Source organism: Polyodon spathula, chromosome 16, assembly GCF_017654505.1.
Source record: "Polyodon spathula isolate WHYD16114869_AA chromosome 16, ASM1765450v1, whole genome shotgun sequence".
Taxonomy (NCBI): Eukaryota; Metazoa; Chordata; class Actinopteri; order Acipenseriformes; family Polyodontidae; genus Polyodon; species Polyodon spathula.
This window is the reverse complement of record NC_054549.1, coordinates 10,474,862-10,495,805: the sequence shown is the minus strand read 5'-3', so window position 1 is coordinate 10,495,805 and position 20,944 is coordinate 10,474,862. Positions and strand designations below refer to the sequence as shown.

General features: G+C 45.3%; 1 protein-coding gene across 2 annotated transcripts in view; it reads right to left on the bottom strand.

Annotated features, from left to right (window-relative positions):
* LOC121328561 (multiple epidermal growth factor-like domains protein 6) overlaps positions 1–20,944 on the bottom strand; it is a 72,793-nt gene that overhangs the window by 9,104 nt on the left and 42,745 nt on the right. The window contains exons 1-15 of one of the 2 annotated variants that reach the window (XM_041273313.1): positions 17,557–17,990; positions 10,629–10,751; positions 7,694–7,819; positions 6,763–6,885; positions 6,434–6,556; positions 6,182–6,319; positions 4,466–4,588; positions 4,038–4,160; positions 3,394–3,561; positions 3,157–3,288; positions 2,723–2,851; positions 2,486–2,614; positions 2,224–2,358; positions 1,928–2,062; positions 942–1,067 (exon numbers count right to left, since the gene is read on the bottom strand). In XM_041273313.1, coding sequence (XP_041129247.1) covers positions 942–1,067; positions 1,928–2,062; positions 2,224–2,358; positions 2,486–2,614; positions 2,723–2,851; positions 3,157–3,288; positions 3,394–3,561; positions 4,038–4,160; positions 4,466–4,588; positions 6,182–6,319; positions 6,434–6,556; positions 6,763–6,885; positions 7,694–7,819; positions 10,629–10,751; positions 17,557–17,716 — 1,993 coding nt within the window. In that variant the 5' untranslated portion in view covers positions 17,717–17,990. Of the gene's footprint in view, positions 1–941; positions 1,068–1,927; positions 2,063–2,223; positions 2,359–2,485; positions 2,615–2,722; positions 2,852–3,156; positions 3,289–3,393; positions 3,562–4,037; positions 4,161–4,465; positions 4,589–6,181; positions 6,320–6,433; positions 6,557–6,762; positions 6,886–7,693; positions 7,820–10,628; positions 10,752–17,556; positions 17,991–20,944 lie in introns of those variants that run through there. The other variant, XM_041273312.1, reaches the window with a different exon arrangement.

Here is a 20,944-nt window from a genome sequence, read left to right as displayed (position 1 = left end):
CGTGAGGTTCCAATGTGATTTCCGAAGGCAATGTTAACATACACAGCTAAGATAAAGCAGGTCCTCCTCTTTCAGGACTGAAAGGGTTAATTCATGTCCGACTGGATTCCTCATAGGCTGCCTGTGTTCTAATGTTGGAAGTGAAGTTTAACTCAAGTCTGAAAATTCAACACCTCTGTGACCTTCCATTACAAAGCCAGATGTGTCTATTATTATAATGTTTAGTTAGTGAGAGCTTGGCGATGAGGACAATAATAACAAGCACATCCTTCCATGCCAGAAAAAGAACAGAATCTCTTCCACATCCTTTGTTTTAAGCATGCAGTTTTAAGTGTGCATTTACAAAATAACCGCTGGTATTTATGTGCAAAGCCATCATTTGATAGCCAGCGATTAGTGTCCCTCATTCACAGCCGATAAGATTCCCACTTCCGGGCCAAATCACAAAGCCAAACCCACTGGGTTCAAGTTCTGCTGGGACGTGCAGGTCGAGCCAGACCTCTGGCACCCAAACGGAGCTCCTGTCCCCCCCTCTCTTGTCAACAAAGCATCAAAGAATTAAAAGAAGCATGAACCCCACCCACCCTCTTTCTTTCATGCCTCCCTTCCGTCTTATTATTTAGAAGCCCAAAACTATTGCCTCCACAATTGCAATCCCTCCACACACCACGGCTCTCGGCTCAGAATCGGAATCACATGAAAGGCATGAGAGGCTTATACTCCACTTCCAGTTATTTAGGCACAATAAAAGGAACTGTGCCAGATTGCTGGTGGCACACGATCAATTTCCCAAATATCACAGTGCCCCTTAATATCCAATGTGTTTTGTGTGCACTTGTATTGTGCTTTGTTTCCAGCTGATAGATCTCGCGCAGGATACCCTCACTGTTACTCCCTTGTTAAAGTAAGCTTGTCTGACACCAGGCCCCCTCTCCTCTCACCTCGCTCACAGCTGGGGCCGGTCCTCCCGGCAGGACACCTGCACTCTCCGCTCACCCTGTCACACGGGAATCCTCCGCAGGAGCACGGCTCCAAGCAGTTCACTCCGAACCTTCCCTCCGGACACACTGTCAAAGCAGGAGAGAGACGGGACATCAGGATGCCTGGCTGCAGCTGCACAGCCCCTGCTTACCTGTGCTCTGTGGCTAGCTTGCTGGACTGCAAGTTATTGTGACCTGGTGACCAGGCTGGCAAGACGGGCATTGTCAGTATGGCGATACCCGTGCTGTGAGGGCCCCAAATATATACATTAAAAAGCAAAACAAAAGTAAGCCTCAAAATTGAGAAGGAAATGAAGAAACAATAAAAAAAAGCTCCATTGCGTTTCTTGCTTTCCCAAAGTTGTTCCTAATTGATGACAGATGGTTTAATAGCTTCCAGGCGGACTGCAGTGTCGGCCAGCTCAGTGTCTCTATACAAATATTTATGTTATTTCCAGTGATAACCTCCCTGAGGAACCACATTTTTATATGCCCCTGATAGAGGATTTCCAATGTCGCTGCTGTACAGGCGATTAGCACGGACACCTCGGCAACAACCAGCAGCAGACAGTTGGCTTGACTAAAACAGTGGGGTCTTTGGGGCTAAAAAAATTGGAGCAACTCTTAAACACAGCTGAGTTTGACTCTCTTTGGAAACAGGCTTTCCAAAATAAGCTGGTTATTAAGGATCAAAAGGAAACATCCCAGTTTCTAAAGCCAGACAAAATCTCAATGTATTTTTATTTTTTTTGTGTCGTTTTTTTGTCCGGTCTACTGCCTGAATTATAAAACAGGAGATACAGTGATTAAAGCACATGATTTAAAGACCAGTATTTAAAGGATAAAGGAAATTTGCATTTGACTTCTTTAGCATGCCACCCCATTGACAATACTGATTTGAATTCCTACTCTTTGAAGCACAGTCTATTCCAGTAAGGACAGCTCACCTCGATCGCAGTTCTCGCCGCTGTAGCCCGCCGGACACTGTCTCTTGCACTCGCCGCTCACATGATCGCAGGGCACACCCGCGGGACACTCGCACTTTCTCCTGCAGCCAGAGCCATAGAAACCAGGGCTGCATTCTTCAGAAAGAAACAGTGGTTGTTAACGATTGCAGATAATGAACCATCTTTCCCACTGTTTATGCCGTGACTTCAAGCTAGATGCAGGCAACTTGGTTGCACTCTCTTTTGCTGACTGCTCTGTTATCCTAGTTATTTTTTCTGGACTGGTTCAGACTCACCGTCCTGGCAGGTGCTGCCGCTGTAGCCGGGCTTGCAGACACAGCCCCCATCCCTTCGGTTGCACTCTTGGGTGTTCCGTTGCACACAACGACACTCCTCCGAGCAGCCTGGGCCAAACGCCCACTTCGGGCACGCTGGAGAGAGAGAGAGAGAGGGGAGGGGGGAGAGAGTGTTAAGAAAACAGGTATTTTTGCTTCATGGACTATAGCTACAGTAGATAGATAGAAGTTTGTCAAGCTGATGGGTGCCCGAGGTACTCACGAAGGTGGCAGTATCTCCCGTAGAGACCTGGGTCACACAGGCAGGCTCCGTAGGCGCGGTGGCAGCGCCCATTGTTGGCACAGTTACACTTCTTATTGCAGTACTTTCCATAGAAACCCTTCGGGCAGCCTGAAAACAAGGACACACCTGATCATATCACATGTTAAGATGTAGAACCTTTGGTCCGATGAGCGTTTTAGCTGCGCATGGCCTGGTAAGAGATCAAAGGGCACTCACCATCCTCACACATCTCCCCGCTCACACCCAGCGGGCAGCGACAGCGTCCGGTGACGGGGTCACAGGCTGCCCCGTTCTTACACTTGCAGGAGAAGCTGCAGTTCTTACCGAAGGTCCCCTCCGGGCAAGCTGGGGCAGAAACAAGGGCAAAAAGCAGAAGAGATTGATGGAGGTTTGTTTCAGTCCCTGCTCCTTCTTGCATCATTTACTGTCCTTTTTATATAACGCAAAATAACAAGCACTATCAATTGAATTTTTCTATTCTATTTTTTTTATCATTTAAAGAATTTTAAAGCTTCCAAACTCCATCTCTGACAATAACTATTTCCAAAGATTTTTCTAGTTGGTTCTCCCACTGGAATGTTGGTACTCAAATGGGTTTGAACTCCACTGCTGTGAGGCTTGGCGAGGTGAACACTCTGCTGCAGACTCACTCTGGTTGCACACGGCGCCGGTCCAGCCATCAGGGCACTCGCAGCCATCTCTCTCGGGGCCACACACCCCTCCATTCGAGCAGTCCTCACACGTCAGGCTGCAGTCGTGACCAAACGTGTTGTCCAGGCACACTGAGAAAATCAACAGGAGAAGGGAGGACTCAAACCTGATTCCTTATGTGTACTGCAGACCCTCTGGCCTGCCTGAGCAACGCTGTACCCCTGCGCCCGTTTTACCGAATTTCTCAGCCAGGGTGTGTTCTCCACGCAGCTCCCCCTCGCCCTCGTCGTACTCCTCTCCCTCCTCGAAGAGCTGGGTGTACTCCTCTCTCAGCAGAGTCACCTGGGGGATGGGTCTCTCCACGGGCCGCTGGCGGTTCAGGGTTTCCATCGGGTCCACCAGAGCTGCAGGGACACACACACAGGGGTGTCACCCAGAGCTCTGCCCTCAAAACCGAGGCACCACCTCCTCTAACAGTGCCACCTTTATAACCCCTCTGCGCGGTTCTTATTGCTTATCTAACGGGCAGTGTGTGGGGTCACGAGTTCGCATCCAGCCTCCGCCCTGTTACACTAAATAGCTAAAAAGTCAGTACACATGAATATATAAATTAAAGTGGGTTAATGCAGCATTCAGAACTACTGTATAACACACCCAGTCATAAGAATATGTAGAAGCACCACACAGATGAGTACTAGTCGTTTGTATTGCTAATTCAGAAGAATAGTTCTATTAAAAAACACAAATAATTAACACATACCACTGAGTGGGTAACACTGTGTCTCTGCTTCTTTAACCTGCATAAGCCCTAGTAAACGGCTCTTGAGCAGCCAGGGCTAGGAGACCGAGGGTCGAGGAAGGCCCTTGGTCCTGTACTTACGAATGCAGCTCCTGCGGTCCTCATCCAGCTTGTGTCCGATCTCACAGTAACACTGGAAGGAGCCAGCAGTGTTCTGGCAGGTGTGATCACAGCCTCCGTTGTCAGGCAGGCACTCGTCCTCGTCTGTAAAGATGGGCACAGGGATCGAGAAGCCTCGGGATTATCACCTCAGCACGGCACAGTCCTGTTACGCAACATGATCTGTGCAGTGCTGCAAATGCGCTGTGCTAAATGCAGTGCACAAACTGGACTGGACATGTACCGTACTGAAGCATACAGAAAAAGCACTTACTGTGCAACAGGAACACTCGTGGAGGGCCGTATTCATCCCTCGAAATTATTAATTCTGCACAAGTTCTATGCTTTGTACTGATACACTGATGTACTGTTTTGGTGCATTTAGCAAAACCTCCTTATTGAGTTCTTACCATCACAGCCACACCCATCAATGTTGAGCCTGTAACCAGCCCGACAGTAGCACTCGTATCCCCCAGGATAGTTAGAGCAGTCCTGCTCACAACAGGAGTCTCCTCCTCCACACTCATCTATATCTGCAGAGGGGAGAGGACACTGTTACTGCAATACTGTGAGCGCTGTGCGAACCGAAAACCAATCGCCCTCATGAAGCTCAAAATAAAAGAGGTTAGGGTCAGCCCTTCTCAAAGCACCCATTCTGGACCATCAGCGATTATGTCAGTATTACTCTCATTACTTTTGACTGCTGAGTAGCATCAGAGGACAATAGTTCATTGACTATTGACTGCTACAGTGACTTGGGCAATAGCACTGGTTTAGCCAATAGGGTTGTGTGTGGCCATCTAAGGGTATAATAATATTATACACAGTGGTTTAAAGTCAGATATTTAAGTTTCCACTGGGCTGTTTATTGTCCTTATCGTATGTTATAAAGTTGTAAATCTTTGTATGGATGGTAGTTCTGGGATATTATGGATTGAAAGGGAACCTTGGCTTTGAGTTCTATTGCACGTAATTGATTTCAAATGTTCCAAATGCTAAAACTACACGTTTATTTTTCCCCAATAAAGAATGTACCCAGACAAGAAGGAGCTGGATAAATCACGCTCTCACACACAGTTGCTTTGCTGCACAGCACCGGGCTCTAAATTAATGCCATAAATCTTGAAACATAAAAAAAAAGGAAAGACAAAAAAGCCACTTTAGGGTATTTTAGTTATTCCAGACAACCGAATGAAAAATGTGACACAATGATTTTAATTACTTCCTTCAATGAAGAACGCAGGGAAAGGATACACAGCCCAGAGATATTTCTTTCATTTATTCTGATCCAGGTCATACCGCGGCAGTCAGACAGTCAGCTGCCCTCAGGTCTGGTAATAAGTCACCTGGTTGCGGTTGCCTGCGTGCATCAGAAACACAAGAGAGAGACCGTGCTACCAGACTCCCAGTCTGCAGCTGGAACAACACGACAGGAACAGGCTGAGGAAAGGGCATTCACACCCCAGGGGCAGGGTAGGTCAGGGCAATGTGAAATGAGTTTTGTCATCACATTTATCCACTCCAGGCATCGTTGCAGAGCTACTCGTGAGAACTGAAAGGTTTAATGAGTTTATTATTATATTCAAAAGACCTGAACTACAGGCACGTGGAATGGAAGATTTTTACCACTCTCTGGGTAGCTACATTTTGGAATCACGCTCTGTTTCAAGGGAAAGTCAAATCTGATTTTTTCTTTTGCACAGCTCTGATAGATCTGACCTGCTCAACACATGCCTGAGATGCACGTTACATTTATTTTTTTTTTAAAGTCTCCAAAGTGGACGGGTGTGCAGCCTTGGATCCGTGGACAGTTCTTAGAGATCACGAAACAGCGCTGTTACCTTGTATAGTACCTGCTCTGGCTTGTTTATAGGGGATGCCTGGCCTTGGATGGGAAAGGAGATCATACTGCCCTCTCGTTCATCTCGGAGTACAGTGTGCTCCTCCAGGGCAAGGTTGAAGCCCCTTTCTTTAAGTAGCTTCCCCCTGTTATGTGGATCTGCAGACAACTCCGGAGCCCTGTATGCAATCTACGATCTGAAGTCGTGTCATGGGCCACATTCGCAAAGCGTGCATCCCGTCTATTTTGTATTGCAGCGTATGGACTGTCTAGGCTCTCTCCTTACCCACGCATGTCTTCTGGTCTTCGTCCAGTGCGTTGCCATAGTTACAGCTGCAGACCGGTCCGGCAGTGGAGTGACTGCAGTGGTGCGAGCAGCCCCCATTGTTGGCCTCGCAGCTGTTCACAATCTCCATCTCGATCCCTGGGGGACACAAAGGCGATCAGTGCTACATGCATACTCTACAAACATACCGTGTATTGTTTTTCAGAGACAGGGACAGAGGGAGTGGGGCTCCAGGGTTGAGGTGAGACTCACTGTAGCACTGCTTCCCGTCGGCCCCCAGCTCATATCCAGGGTTACAGACGCAGGAGAAGGAGCCCCGCGTGTTGTGGCAGCCATGTGAACACAAGGCTTGGCCAGTCGCGCACTCGTCCAGGTCTGCAGTTCAGAGACACACATGGAAACACCTGTCAAGCTGAGGTGGACTCCATCAAAAAAAATAAATAAATAAAGCAACCGGGATGCTCAGTGAGACTTTCCAGAGGCTCAGAACAAGGAAGGCTTTGTTGAATCTTAATGCATGTTTTCGACTGTCTGCCGATTTGATTGAATAGAACCCCCCCCCCCCAGAAGCAGATTTGTACCTTCACAGCTCCTGCTGTCGGCAGCCAGTGTGTACCCAGGGTGACACTCACAGCGAGCCACACCCCCTTCGCTCCGGCACTTCTGCATGCAGCGGCCGTTCCTGTCCCCACAGGGGTCCATCACTGGAGAGGAGAGGATGGGAGAGAGCACGATCAGGGCAACAGGTCAATATGCACCAGGACAGGGAAAGTGATTTAGTATAGATGCATCCCTTTTCACATGTCACTACTGCAGTACAGACTCACTGTAGTACACATGTATATATATATATATATATATATATATATATATATATATATATATATATGGTGGGTTGTGTGTGTGTGCCAGGGACAGAGTGGCGCTGGGGTTGCAGGAAAGGCACACTGCTAACGGGCTCAACACCAAGCTGCCAACGGATACACATTTCAAACACAACGCAGTGAGGCCAGCACGGGCAGCCAAGTCTCTATAGCTCTCTGGAATCTACTTAGCTCCTGCTGTTACTTTCCTGTTTGAACGGATTTATCTGACATTCTCATGCATATATATATATATATATATATATATATATATATATATATATATATATATATATATTATATTGCGGTTAAAATCACGGAGTAGCCAAGGTCTTTAATCATAAGCGTCTGATGGTTTTTTTATTTGCAGTGGCAGGGTAGTTTAACAGCTTGACCAGACACGGTCACTTCATTTCGCTATGAGCGTTCTTCTTTTTTTCAGAATTAATTTACTGCACGGCCATCGTGTCCGATGTGTGTGTGTGTGTGTGTGGGGGGGGGGGGGGTTCTGTCTGTTTGGTTACCGCTCAGTGAGAAATAGATTCCAGACTCTGCTTTACTTGATTTAAAAGGAGGTGTATCAACGCTGGTATTTTCCCTATGTCGACAGTGCTAAAGATCCCAGCGAAGGTGCCAGTGGAGTACTCACGTTTACAGTGCTTGCTGTCGTCTGTGAGCTGGTAGTTGTGTCGGCACCGGCACTGATAGTGTGCCATCGACAGCTGGACGCATTCCTGCTCGCAGCCTCCATTGCTGATAGCGCACGTGTTCACAGCTGGGGAGAAAGGAAAGAGGCAGCACGGTTATTCAGTTTTCTATTCGTTCACAAGCAGTTCTCTTTTTCTCTGTACACCGAACCCGACGAGAAAGCCAAAATAACTGTGTCCTGGTGCCTAACAGTGTGTGCTCAGCATCAGGGTCTGGCTTTCTGCTCGTGGCTATCCCTGTTTGGGATTCAGGTGAAATTCTCATTGAGTTTCCGTGCCCTATTGAAATGAATTAGCTGTAGGGTGGATAACCTCTTCTGGTTTGAAATCTGTATCTGTGACAGATTTCCTGCATTAATATCTGCCGCGCTGAGCCATGTGTGCGCAAGGCTTCAGCAATGCGTTTAGTTAGCTTTTTGCTTGTAATATTCAATCAAGACAGAATTCCCTAGGGGCGACTTAGCTGTGCCATAAGATAAAAATTAGTTTCACTAATTCAAACGTATGTCGCAGCTGACTTTGTAATTATTCAGGTCCGTATTGCGGATGTTTGATGGAATCTGCGTGCCACAAGGGCAGTCTCAGTTCTTGATGATTACTTTGTTTGCACTGAACGCTCCATTAACACACTTGTAATGATGTATTTAGATATTGAGTGTAACAGGGCGGAGGCTGGATGCAAGCCGGAGACCCCACAAGCATTATGAATGCAAATAAGCTGGGTTTGTCTGCATTCGTGGTTTTAGAGCTTTTAATCTTATTTCAATTGTAGTGCATCACACAACACTGCCCGTTACACACACACACGCACCACACACACACACCACACATCTTTCCTAAGACTCGTTCTTTGTGGTTTTGTGGAATTCTGAATGCATCGGTTTCAGGAAATCCAATTCAAGGTCAGGATCACAAGCACGAGGCCTCTCAATGAGATTTTCTCCAGATCTCCGAATACATTTGTATTTATTCATTTTCTCATTGAACCACAGTATTGCCCAGAAAAACGACGAAGACTTTGGATTCAGTTTTCAAGTCTGGCCAGATTGCTTAACTTCCTCAGAAACTCAAAGAAACAGGTGCTAGGAACGTGCCTGAGCTCTGCCATCCTTCTCAAAGTGCAATTCCAGTCTTCTCTCCTCGTCTGGACTGAGGTAGGAATCCTGAGCTGCCGCGCTTGGTTGTCACGGTGACAGGCTGAGTGAGGCCTGCTCTGTTTTCATGTCGTCAGGGGGGCTCCTTGTCATTTTCTAGGCCTGTCAAGCTCTGTTGCTTTAGTTAAAAACTCACAATTATGGGGATAAAATCCTGACATGGGCCGTGTCTCGTTCATGTCAATATTTATACAGATTTCTAGCCCCCCTGACCCCACCCCCATCGGCTGCAGCTAAGAGGGTTGCAAAAACATGACCTGCTGTAAGTTGTTTCATGCAGGATGGCAACACCATTTCCCCCCGAGAAGCCTGATAGTTATGTTTACTTAACTCGTAATCAAGGGCCATGTCTTTCCATGTTATTAAATGGTTAAGCTCTTCAGACCTGGATAGAGGTTTTGTTGATTTAGAGTATGGCTGCAAATCTTACATAACTAGTAAGAAACAACAAGCAATAAGTACATTATTTGAGGCTTTGTTACATCCAGGATTTGTTTTTTAGGAGGTATCTATGGTATGGATATGTTTCTTAGCCCTAAGGGAGTACTGGCACTCTTCTATTGCTAAAACTGCTAGACAGGTTTTTCCAGTAGTGTGTTTTGCAAAGCTGGACTGAAGAGAACTAAATTAAATACTTAATTAAAAATAGCTACACTTTGCTCTTGAAACCGGTTTAAAAATTATTTCCAGATCAGTTCCTAGATTGAGTGAAGTCAACTTTCCAATTCCAGGAATCTAAGCTGTAGGATTCAAACCCTGATCTCCCGACTCCTGGCCCCGAACTTTAACCTTTTTTTGTAACTGGAATAAAAAAAAAAAAAAAAGGACAAACTAAAACAGATCAATCCAGAGATAGTGCAGCAAAACAATGGAGCAGATCCTGAAAGAGGAAACTAATGAATTATTCCACTCCTAAACTGTATGGAAAGCGTTTCTGTGGCCTCTGTGAAGTGCAGAGATGTTGGATTGCTTTCTTGCGGGAGACTGACATTGGCAGAGACTTAGAGCTCTGGTGCCTGCCAGCCAGCCGCTGCTGCCAAGAACATCACATTAATCAATGATCATGGTCGCCGAGCGGCAGGGGGGGGGGGACTGAGCAGTGCCATGCCTTTCAACAGGCATTGGAGCGATAGCATCAGGGGACAAAGAGCAGGAATTCAGAAGCAGTCCTCAGAGCTTTACACCGCTGCATTGTCCTTTGTGAGATTCCCACAACTCTCTGGAAATGCCACAATACCTCCTTTACTGCTTTTGCCCAGAGTGATGTATATCGTTACAGGAACATAAGCCTTTTTAAAAAAAAAAAAAGGCACCTACCTTCTTCAAAAGGCTCTGTCCTTGAACTGCTCCCCATTTCAAAAGAGCCGCCTGCCATGCTGTCGACCGGGACTGCATGGGACAGGATCAGCGCTCAGGAGCAAAGAGCTTGTTTTGAAAACAGGCACCTCCACAAAGTCTTCCGACAGACCGAGTCTAGTTTGCAGCATCTATCTATCCAACTGTTCAGCTGGCTAGCTCTCTAATTATCTTATACACACCTGCAGTGTCTATGGAAAATGAAATTGGGGATTATCAGATTTTTCCAACACGCCCTGCTGAGGTTGCCAGAAAGAGTTGCCCAATAGTTGGTGTTTGCATGGGTTTAACATCCCACAAGACCAAACCTGGACCCTATCCTGTCCCCCCATAATCAGCTCTCTATCCGCAGCCCAGCGTGACTCACCGATGCAGGTCCGTCCGTCCGTATGCAGGCGAGACCCAGGCTTGCACTCGCAGTAGTACGATCCCGGGGTGTTCACGCATTGGTGCTGGCAACCTCCGTTGTGCACTTGGCATTCGTCAACGTCTGCAGATTGACAGGAGAAAAAGAGAAGGAAAGCACATGGTTAGTATTGTTAGTGATTGTTATCATTAGCAAGCATTTCCCCTTTAGCACAACTTGGCATTGTTAAACAATCCTGTCCCAAAAATAAAGTTAAAATCTGTGCTTCTCACAGAAACCCTGTCGAACAATTAGCCTGTTCAGCTTTCCCTAAACAAATGGAATGGTTTTACAGCATTCCAGCTTCCCTTAGGCAAATAAATAAGGATGTAGCTTGACTGCCATTCAGAAAAACAAAGCCCATATGAAGACGAGAGATCAGTGAGGTGGGAGCAGCTCCTGCAGTTCAGCTCCACTACGTAATCCATCTGAAATGCAATGCATATTGTACCAACTTAAACAAGTACACTGAAGAAGGCATTAACCAAAGGGTTTTACACCTCATATAAAACACTTTGCATTGTGCAGAAACCTCCACTAGACCCCTTTCCCCCTGTGAGATGATAATATATCTCCACAGCTCATGGCCGCAGTGATGATATACTGTAATCAAGTCTTGCTTCTGCAAGGAACTGGAGCAAGAGGTCCTGAAGCGCCTGCCATTGCGATTGCCAAAGCCTAGACAGCTGCCGCGTTGAGGACCTCTGATCCCCTGCCTTCCGCCTGGAAGAATGTGTGTTCTTGTAGCACCCAGAACCAACCCTGAAAGTTTTTGCAGGGCTGTCCACTTTGTCGCCTGGGGTCAGGGGTTTACTAATCAGCTATTTCCTGCAGATAATAAGCCCTCGATGGAAGCCGTGAGTCTGCATAACCGCAGTTAAAATCTGGACCTCAGGAAGCACGCTTCTGAGATGGGCAATCACTCTTAAATACTGTAAAAACAGGACCATCTCCTGGGATGCACTGATACCCCCCATGAGCCTCGCACTCTACAGCACGGTACCGCAGCCAGCATGCACACTCAGCACACACTGCTTCAAATGCTGTGTCTGATCCAGAGTAAATAATCCCTTTTCCTTGCCTTGCCTCTGTTTGTTATTCTTGCTAGGGTAACCTATTTCTTTAGCATGGCAGACTTTCCATTATATAAACCTAAACCCCATTTCATTCTTGAACATTCATAGTGGCTCATTGTTCTACATGTCTGTGTGCTTCTGCTAAGTGGCATCATCTTTTTCTCATGCTTTCTGAGTGCCACAACTATCTCAGTTGCTGCATTTAGACAATGCTGTACTGACAGGGAGCTGCGTGTGTGCATCACAGCCTGTGGGAACGATTCCCCGTGGTCACTTGGAATGGTTAAATAAATAAAAGTCTTAGGGCTCACCGGCAGGGGATCTCGTCCCATATCGCACAGCCTTATAGGAATTTAACAGTATGATGCAGCTCAATGATGTTTATCTCCTATTCAGCAAAAGCTATGTGGCTGAAGGGCAAAGACTGGCCACCCATAGTGCTGCATTGCTAACTGCACACCACAAAGGGATGGCAAAAGGCTTCTCTCTAAAACATGCATTATCTCTAGGCCCAAACAAATGCAATTCAGTGCAAAATATGATTTGTTGTTTTTGCGTGGGGTTTGGATTTGAAGACGGCAGCAGAGTTATTGCTATTTGGCTTCTGTCTGAATTCTCATGGTGTTTGAACTTGGCCCAAACTGCCTCGCTTGGCTGCAGTTTGCGGAGGCTGTAAAGCCTGGATAGCTGTATCTGATGTGGTTCAGTGTATGCTGTGAATGCTCCAGGTGTTGGTGTATGTACAGCAGTAAGTGTATGAACTGTCTGAGCGATCAGCATGTGCAGGTACGTGTCTCAGCTTGTCCCCAGCCCCTCGCTTGCTGTATTGTCTGGAATCCCTGCCAGCTGTCCCAGCTCCCCACTCCATGCCCCTGTTATCATTCCAGGGGCTGGGCACCGCTGGCAGACACAACAGCTGGATCACAAGAGAGGGTGTCTGGAGAACGTTGGGGTATCCGCAGCTTGACACAACCCCAGAATCTCCTTTTGTTTCATACTGTGTAAATACTGACCAGCGATTTAGCTTTGTGACGGTTTTACCACCTTTTCACACATTTTCTCAATTGTAATATATTTTCTCAATTAACAGGAGCTGCAAAGACTATGCTAAAGGGCTATGCTGCTTCTGAGAAATGAGGCCTTATCACACGTATTTAAAGTACTTGACTTGGGTTAAACAGAGTATGGTAGCTATGCTCCTAGGCAGGTGTGCAAGCAGTCTGGATATTGTGGTTGAAATCCCATTTAAGGGTTAATATTTTCCAGTGATTAAGGGGTCATGTATTTATGCATACATACGTATAAGTGCATTTAAGAGCTCTGCAGCCCTAACAGAGACTTATTAAATGTTAAGAATGAGAAGAGGTGGTTTAGCACATCATGGATGAACGCAAGCCAAATTATCCAATTAAAAACAACAACCAAAAAGAAACACTAAAAAAAAAAGCATCAGCTTTAGTTGCAAGCCATACCAGCGAGGGTAACGATAGCAGAAGAGCTCAGTCTGTTTTCACTCTGGTTTGTAAAGCGGTGTGCAGTTATTTTCATTCCACAGATCAGTCTGTTCGTGTTTCAATTTGGAACAAAACCAGCGCAGGAATGTGAGGTACGGCCGCTCTGTGCTGGATGTTTGGTTGCAAAACAGATGCTTCTAAATATCCCATAACCCCCCCCCCCCCGGGAGATGAGGCTTTGCCATGTTTGGAAGGCATGTGACAAGAGAGCCCGATCTTGTTAACAAAGACCTCATTCATTTGATCTTGAGAAAGCCTGCTCTCCTCTGGGCTGTACTGTGCTGCACTGTACTGTACCATGGGGTCTTCCTATTACATCACAGAGTCAGTAACCCAGAAGTCTACCAACTGGATCAGTGAACCAAGGTAGTTTTCAGAGTGTGGTTCAATTATCCAGAAAACCAGTTCTCTCAAGACTGCTCACAGCCCTTGCTTACATGATCCAGATCGGTTCATTCACAGTAAATCACTTTAACCCTCTTTTAATTATCTCCCTCTTGAGATAACAGCCGTTGTGTAAAGCAGGGCAAGGCTCAAGTAACACAGCACTCACTGATTCTAAAAGATTCTAAAATAGTGACTCAATATAAGAGCTTTTTAATCCATATTGAGCAGTCGTAGGAAAAGTCCTGTCTGGAATGTTGGTAGCTTCCTTGCATTGCCCCTTGAGACACGGATCACACTTAGGGGGTGAGGGAGTAGTTTCCATGCTCATGCCATCGTGCTACCAAATTGTACCGTGGTTTTGCGATGTGGGCTGCTGGACACTGAAACATGAGCCAACCACATTCCACTTCTATATACATAATTAATCCATTAAAACAAAAACAAGCAATAACAAAGACTCAATGAAAAAAAATCACAAAAACAAAATCAGTCACCAAGCGTACATCATTGTCGGTGAAGCTAGTAAGAAAATCCACATTTCTAAAGCAGTCACGCTCAGGTAAGGGGACCCCTCGATCTGTAACAGGACCGCAGCAACTCAAACCCCCGCTGAGTGTTGCTCATTAAGACCTTTGCTCCTTCCTCGAGACCACAGACACAATCAATAATGGGAACCACCTGCCTTCACTTAAGGAACTGTGGTTAACATGGAATCTTAATTGCTATAGGCTCCAGTGGCAGGGGATGAAGTCAGTAAAAGTCACAAAGTTAATCGTCTAAAAGAAAAATGCACCAGACAAAGCAGTTTTTTTCAAATGTATGCTTTATTTTAATAAATAAAATAATTAATAAATACATAAATACAAATTCTCTGTCGTGGTACAACCATCATTCATTAGTAAAGGTTCTATGCAACTTAAAAAAGGGCAAACTTATATGACCGTGTTAGTTTTCCTTTTGAATTTGTGATTGGTTGTTTGAAGTGCCATCCTTCACCCCGCAGTCATTATTCCCATCCCTGCACATTTCTCTCCACCCTGCTGGCAGCTCCTCAGTCAGGTTCTGCCCTATCAACCCCATCACACTGGCGAGCCGTGAATGGAAGATTGAGCGCAGATCAAACGCTGGCTGGGACGGAGGCAGCTGAATGAAAAGTACATTAAGGAGCTGCTCAAAAGCACTCGGATCAATTGAAATGAGGATGATCACGGGAATACGTTCATGGAAAAAAAACACAACAACCCTGCTGCATCTGAAGCCTGACAGCTCGAGTCAATCCTCTGTTTTTTAATCCCTTCCGGCAGAAATCTCAGTTCCTAAAATCTTCGATGCAGTGAGCCCTGGAGTTCCAGGGTCTGGAAAAAATTGAGCTGAACGCAGCCAAGCAGAGAGAGATTACAGTGGAATGCCCCAGCCTAACCAAGGGCTTCCAAGACCCTGCCAGGACCTCAATGGGCTCCTCCAACCCCCACCACCCCGACCCCAACCCCGACACGCACACAACTCTGAAGATAGGATAAAAAAGAGAAATGTTTTAGAAACCACAGACTTTAAAGGTTGGTTTTATAAAACTTAGCAGCGTTCCACCAGTTTTAAAGGAAATTTTGAATGCATGACAGTCTAAAAAGCCTAAATACTGTATGAAAGGTACATGCTAATGCAATGTTTGCACCTGATACTTAAATGTAGCTGTTGGTGTAAATGCTTGGGTAATGGCAGAGCACTAATTACATGGTGCCACTAAATATGCAGCTCTTGCAAAAGTACAACATTCCCTAAGGACAGATGAACAGGTTTTATGAATCTTTTTATACTGGCTTGTGATCACTCGTCTGCCTCAATTTAAAGCGTAACGAATGGCTCATTAAGCCTTGCTACTTGACAGCCCAGCTCAGACTGTCCGGGTCATTGCTGTCATGCTGACGCTGCTCCTGGTCACGTCCAGGGCAACACAAGGTATTTGAAATGAAGAATTAATTTCAGGTGCTGAATTGGAAGCTCTGGGGTGAGCCCCTGTAGTCTTCCCTGGACCCTTCCACTGAAAAGACAATCTTTTCATTCCGCTGGTTGTTTTTTTGGCTTATTTTTTAGACTGCCTGCAAAGATGGCCAGTGCTATGCGCTCCAAATTGCATTTTTAAAGCTAAGTCGCGACTCATACAATGCAAACGCAGACTCATCCACCTGGGCTTTATAAATGCAAAACATTGGCTCTCTGGTTTTCTCTTTGCGAACATATTTAGTAAGAATAGACATCCTGGGATCAATTAAACTCCTGAGAGGCGGTTGTTTCTTTTGTGCTGTGCTGTATTTGCTGTAGCTACAGGGAACCCACAAGGTAGGAACAAACCGCAATAGAAACAACAAGACCCACGTTTCCCGTCATGTCTTTACCCCGCACCCCCTGGCATCTAACTGAGCCTTTAAACTGAACAAGGGGCTGCCAGAACTCACCAGCATGTAACTGGGTCAAAGGAGCAGCAATAAACCTTCCTATTAAACCAGTCTTTCTCTCTGTTGCTTGCCTTGCCCTAGGTGTTTGTTCAGGGCACTGTTAAGTCAGTGTTCATTTCCGATTGTAAGAGGAATGAACTGGGTTTTTGTCTTCAGGAGTTTCTGGCTCTCCGTTGTAACTAGCACTAACCTTCCGGCTTGGATCTGGGAACACTGCACTGATCTGTGAAGTGCTGGCTTGCAGAAAGAATTAAATCTGTCTCCTCCACTCAGATCATTGCTTTAAATAAAGAACAGGCATTCCTTGTAGATATGTGGAGTACAGCTTTGAAAGTCTGTGTAACTGTAGGTGAATCTTTATAGAGCTGGCAGGCATGAACCCATCTCAACAATGCCAGCACTGAACTAGGAGAGCGTAATAAGAACCAAGCACACAGCTGCAATTATAGCAAATGCATAACCGAAATGCAGCAAGCAAAGCTCTTGGAGGGGTGGCAAAGACAAAAGGTGCGAGACTCGTGAAGCAACACTTACCCTGATTTACTTGGTAAAATGAGGTTAACCTGTTCAAGACCGGGTACTCAAATGCCTGATCAGTATTTCAATACACCTGACATTTTTGGTAGTTTCAAAACCTTGTAATACAAGAGCGGTCTTAAATGGTGCAGTCTATTTTATTAAGTTGCCAAGAGGAGATAAACTTAGGACAGAGGGAAGGAGGCACTTGTTGACACAGGGAGTGGCGAGTGTATGGAATGGGCTGCCCAGTCATGTTGCTGAGGAAGAAACACTGGGATCCTTTAAGACCCGACTTGACACATTTCTGAGATCAATCAGCTACGAGGAACCGGATGAGCGCTGATGGGCCGAATGGCCACTTCTCGCTGGAGAACATTCTTATGCTCTAAACATATCAGATAAAAACTACTGTATAAACTGCCGAAGTAAAGTAGATATTTCAAACACTGACGTATGAATAAATATTTACCAGTACCACTGGCTATATCAAGTACTTCTGCTCCTTAAATACTCATTGATGAAAACCACATCCCTTTTAAAACAAACACAGTGAATTACTGTTGCAGTGGAACAGAGGTGCATTGCAATTTACCAAGCAACACAAGAGGAAGCAGCCACTGCGAGTGCAAAACAAGCACAACAACAACAGCTAGCAAGCTCAGGATAGCCAGTAGCCCATTCGTTATATACGGGCACCTTAATGCTCGGTTCATTAAATCAAGTTGCTCACTTTACAATGTGTTTGGCTTTTCTTTAAACAGATACTAAAAGTGATCAAATACTGTTTTTGTATGCAGATGGATTTATAAGCCTGCGACTATGACTGTACCACTGGATCATGAATTAGTGTAGCGTGTATATATTCCCACTCAGCTGAATACCCAAATCCCAATTCAGCAGAGACTGGAAGGGCATGCGGAGGCTGTAACTCAGCACTGACCTGGTCCGATGTAGCCGGTCCTGTACCCAGTGTTCCTGTAGTAGCAGGTATAACAGTTCTTCCGGAGGTATCGGTACAGATTATTATCAGAACTAGAACTTGTACCAAACAAGCCACTGAAACAGCACAGCGTCAGCAAAACCTGACCCAACGATCCCATGTTGAATAACCCACAAAAACTTTATAGAGAAAAAAAAGGATGGGATTTTTTTTCTAAGTTAAACTAACACTAATTTATAATGTAGTGTAACCATCCATCTATTATTCCTCAGTCTAGTTCAAGAAAAAAAACATCAGTCAGCATTGGAATCAACAGAACATCTGGAGACTAAACTGCAGTTAAACACATAGCTCTCCTGCTCCAGCGCTGCAGCCACTGCATCTGTCAGACACATGAAGCCAACTCTCTCCCTCGCTCTCCTGCTGCTTTTCTTTCTACAGATCTCTGAGAGCTCCTTCCCCCTTTGCTTTTCTACCCTCCTCTTTCTCTCTTCATGCCTCCTTTTCAGGTAAGACCAAGCCCAGAAAAAAAAAATATTACAAACGTTTCCAGTCAAATACGTTATGGGAATGACATCACATTCCTTAACACACACACACACACACACACACACACACACACACACACACACACACACACACACACACACACACACACACACACACACACACACACACACACACACACACACACACACACACACACACACACACACACACACACACACACACACACACACACACACACACACACACACACACACACACACACACACACACACACACACACACACACACACACACACACACACACACACACACACACACACACACACACACACACACACACACACACACACACACACACACACACACACACACACACACACAAACACACACACACACACACACACACACACACACACACACACACACACACACACACACACACACACACACACACACACACACACACACTCACACACAAAAGCAGCAATAAAAACAAGCACTAGGAGAAGTTAGAAGAATGAAGCATGTCTGTTTTTGATCTAGATGGCATGAGATTAAAGCTACAGTCCCACTTGATCTTGTCAGCATCTTCTCCTGTGGAATATTATACGCAGCGGTGGCCAAAATATCAACGCGCTGCATTCACTTCAATGCTCTTCCCAGAGGCAGCGTGCAATATGTGTTGATTTTGATTAAATGTTTTAGCGCTACGGGGGGAGAGAAGATCAAGTCTCCGTCCAAAATCAAGCCTCCAGTCCAATCCAATGAAGCATTGCTGGATCCAGTGGAAGAGTATCGATCACTCAAGAGCTTCAGTTGAGAGGACTGGCAGTATTCTCCAGCCTCTTGACAAATCATCAGGAAGCCATGATGAATCCAAAGGTCAGACAATTTATTTATTTATTTATTTTAATAATAATGACCACGGAAAATATGAATATTTACGACATTATCGGGTTTCATTGAAATGAAAGCAAGCAATCGATTGTATTATAGACCTCTACTAAACAAGCCTAGACTTTGCACAAAGAAACAACAGCACGTGCTTTTATTGGATACATTGAGGAGCTATTTTATACCAGGAAGTTATACAATAAACCCCCAAAATCCATTGAATCTGAGATTCTGCGCACAGGACTGCCGTTAGTTGCGTTTTGCAAACTGTGTAACTGAAATGAGACACAATCAGAAATCACAAGGTTTTTGGAGCAAAAACAACATGATTTGTTTATATGGCAAAAAAAAAAAAAATCATTAAAAATTATTTCGCTGTAAAAAGTCTTAAAGTTCCAGCATTGGCTTAAAGGGGAACTCACCAGCTAGCACATTTGTTCTAGATTTTGCAAACCAAAATTGAAGCACAAACATATCCAGACTGTAGCAAATTATGACAAGCCTTTGTTGTTTCAATATACAGTCCAAACGTTAAATATGCTACAGCTGCAGATTTTGTTTTGCAGCCTGCGTTCTGAAACAAGATTTATGAGGAAACAAAAAAATGCAGAGAAATGATTCTATTAATGTTCTCAAATCTTAACGCTCCATTGCCCCACAGTCGTGTTCAGTTTTATATTTCAATATGATCCCTTACTAACACTCTTCGCTGGCCTGCCCTTCTGCACATGTCAATGCATCTGAAAGCAGACCTTGTTGCTTGTCTTGTTTGTTTACACTGAGTAGTTTCAGCAGCAAACACATGTGATTTCCCTCTATTTGAATTAGTCCACTTATTGATTTAAAGATCATTCCTCAAGCTCTGTCTTTTACTCCAGAAGCCGTCAAATGTCTTTACAGGGAACAGCTATAGAACTGGTGTTTCAGCCAGAGGGAGAGAGAAAGTGGGAGCTTGGCTTTCCCAGGTCTCGCGGGTCTTACTTTCCCTGCGTTGATCTTTCCCAGAATGGATTGCAGAGTAGATCAAGCACACAGCCAGCTCAGCAGAGAGGTACACTGTCCCAACTGCAGTGGGGACCCCTGGAGACAAGGGGCCAGACAGAACTGCTCTTATACTCCCTCATACATCTATAGCGATATAATAATACATCTACTGTCATATACCTGGGGACTGTGGGCACAGTAAAATTGTACTTTTTGACTTGGGGAAACACTGAAGGAATTGTATGTTATTAGAAGGTATAATAATCAAGGTGTTAAAAAAACAACACAGTCCAAAGACTGCGCTGCCAGACCCCAGAATACTAAATCCATTGCATCCGAGGTGTGTAACTGCAGGAGCAAAACAGCAGAACAAAATAATCGCAGACTCAACATCTCCAGCTGAACTAAACAGTGAGGAGTCACAGTAAAAACCCACCAATGTTTTCCTCAAGGGAATTCTCCCTGTGCTACAGGCAAACACAGTTTCGTGCATTTACTGAGCGATGTTGTTCTGCGTCTCTCACACATTTCGGTGCTGTAGTACACTACATACAGTAATGATCATGGTTAGCCCAAAACAACTAATTACAAGACAAGCGCTAGAGTTCACTAGAATGTTTTGTTTGGATAAGAACAGTGCGCTTGAGGACGGCAGGGAGTACCAGCACTCCAGGGTTCTGACCCCCCTCCCCTACACCCCAGGCTCCACTTTGACTTGTGGCTTGGAGAGATGCCCTGGATTCCTGGCAAGCGTGGTGCCAGCCTTCACCTGCCAAACCACAGCATTGTGAGCCACATGCACACACACACAAATACCTCCACAGTCAGGAACATGACATGCTGAAAGCTACAGGGTTTTAATTGCATTTTCATGTGACCCGCAGAAGGAAAATGTAATTGCCGCTCATTGGCAAGAATGAACCAAGCTTTCAAACAGAATTTTTTTTTTGTAGTGTATGTTATAGGGTAGAGGTTGAGCATGAACTAATAACCGCATTCA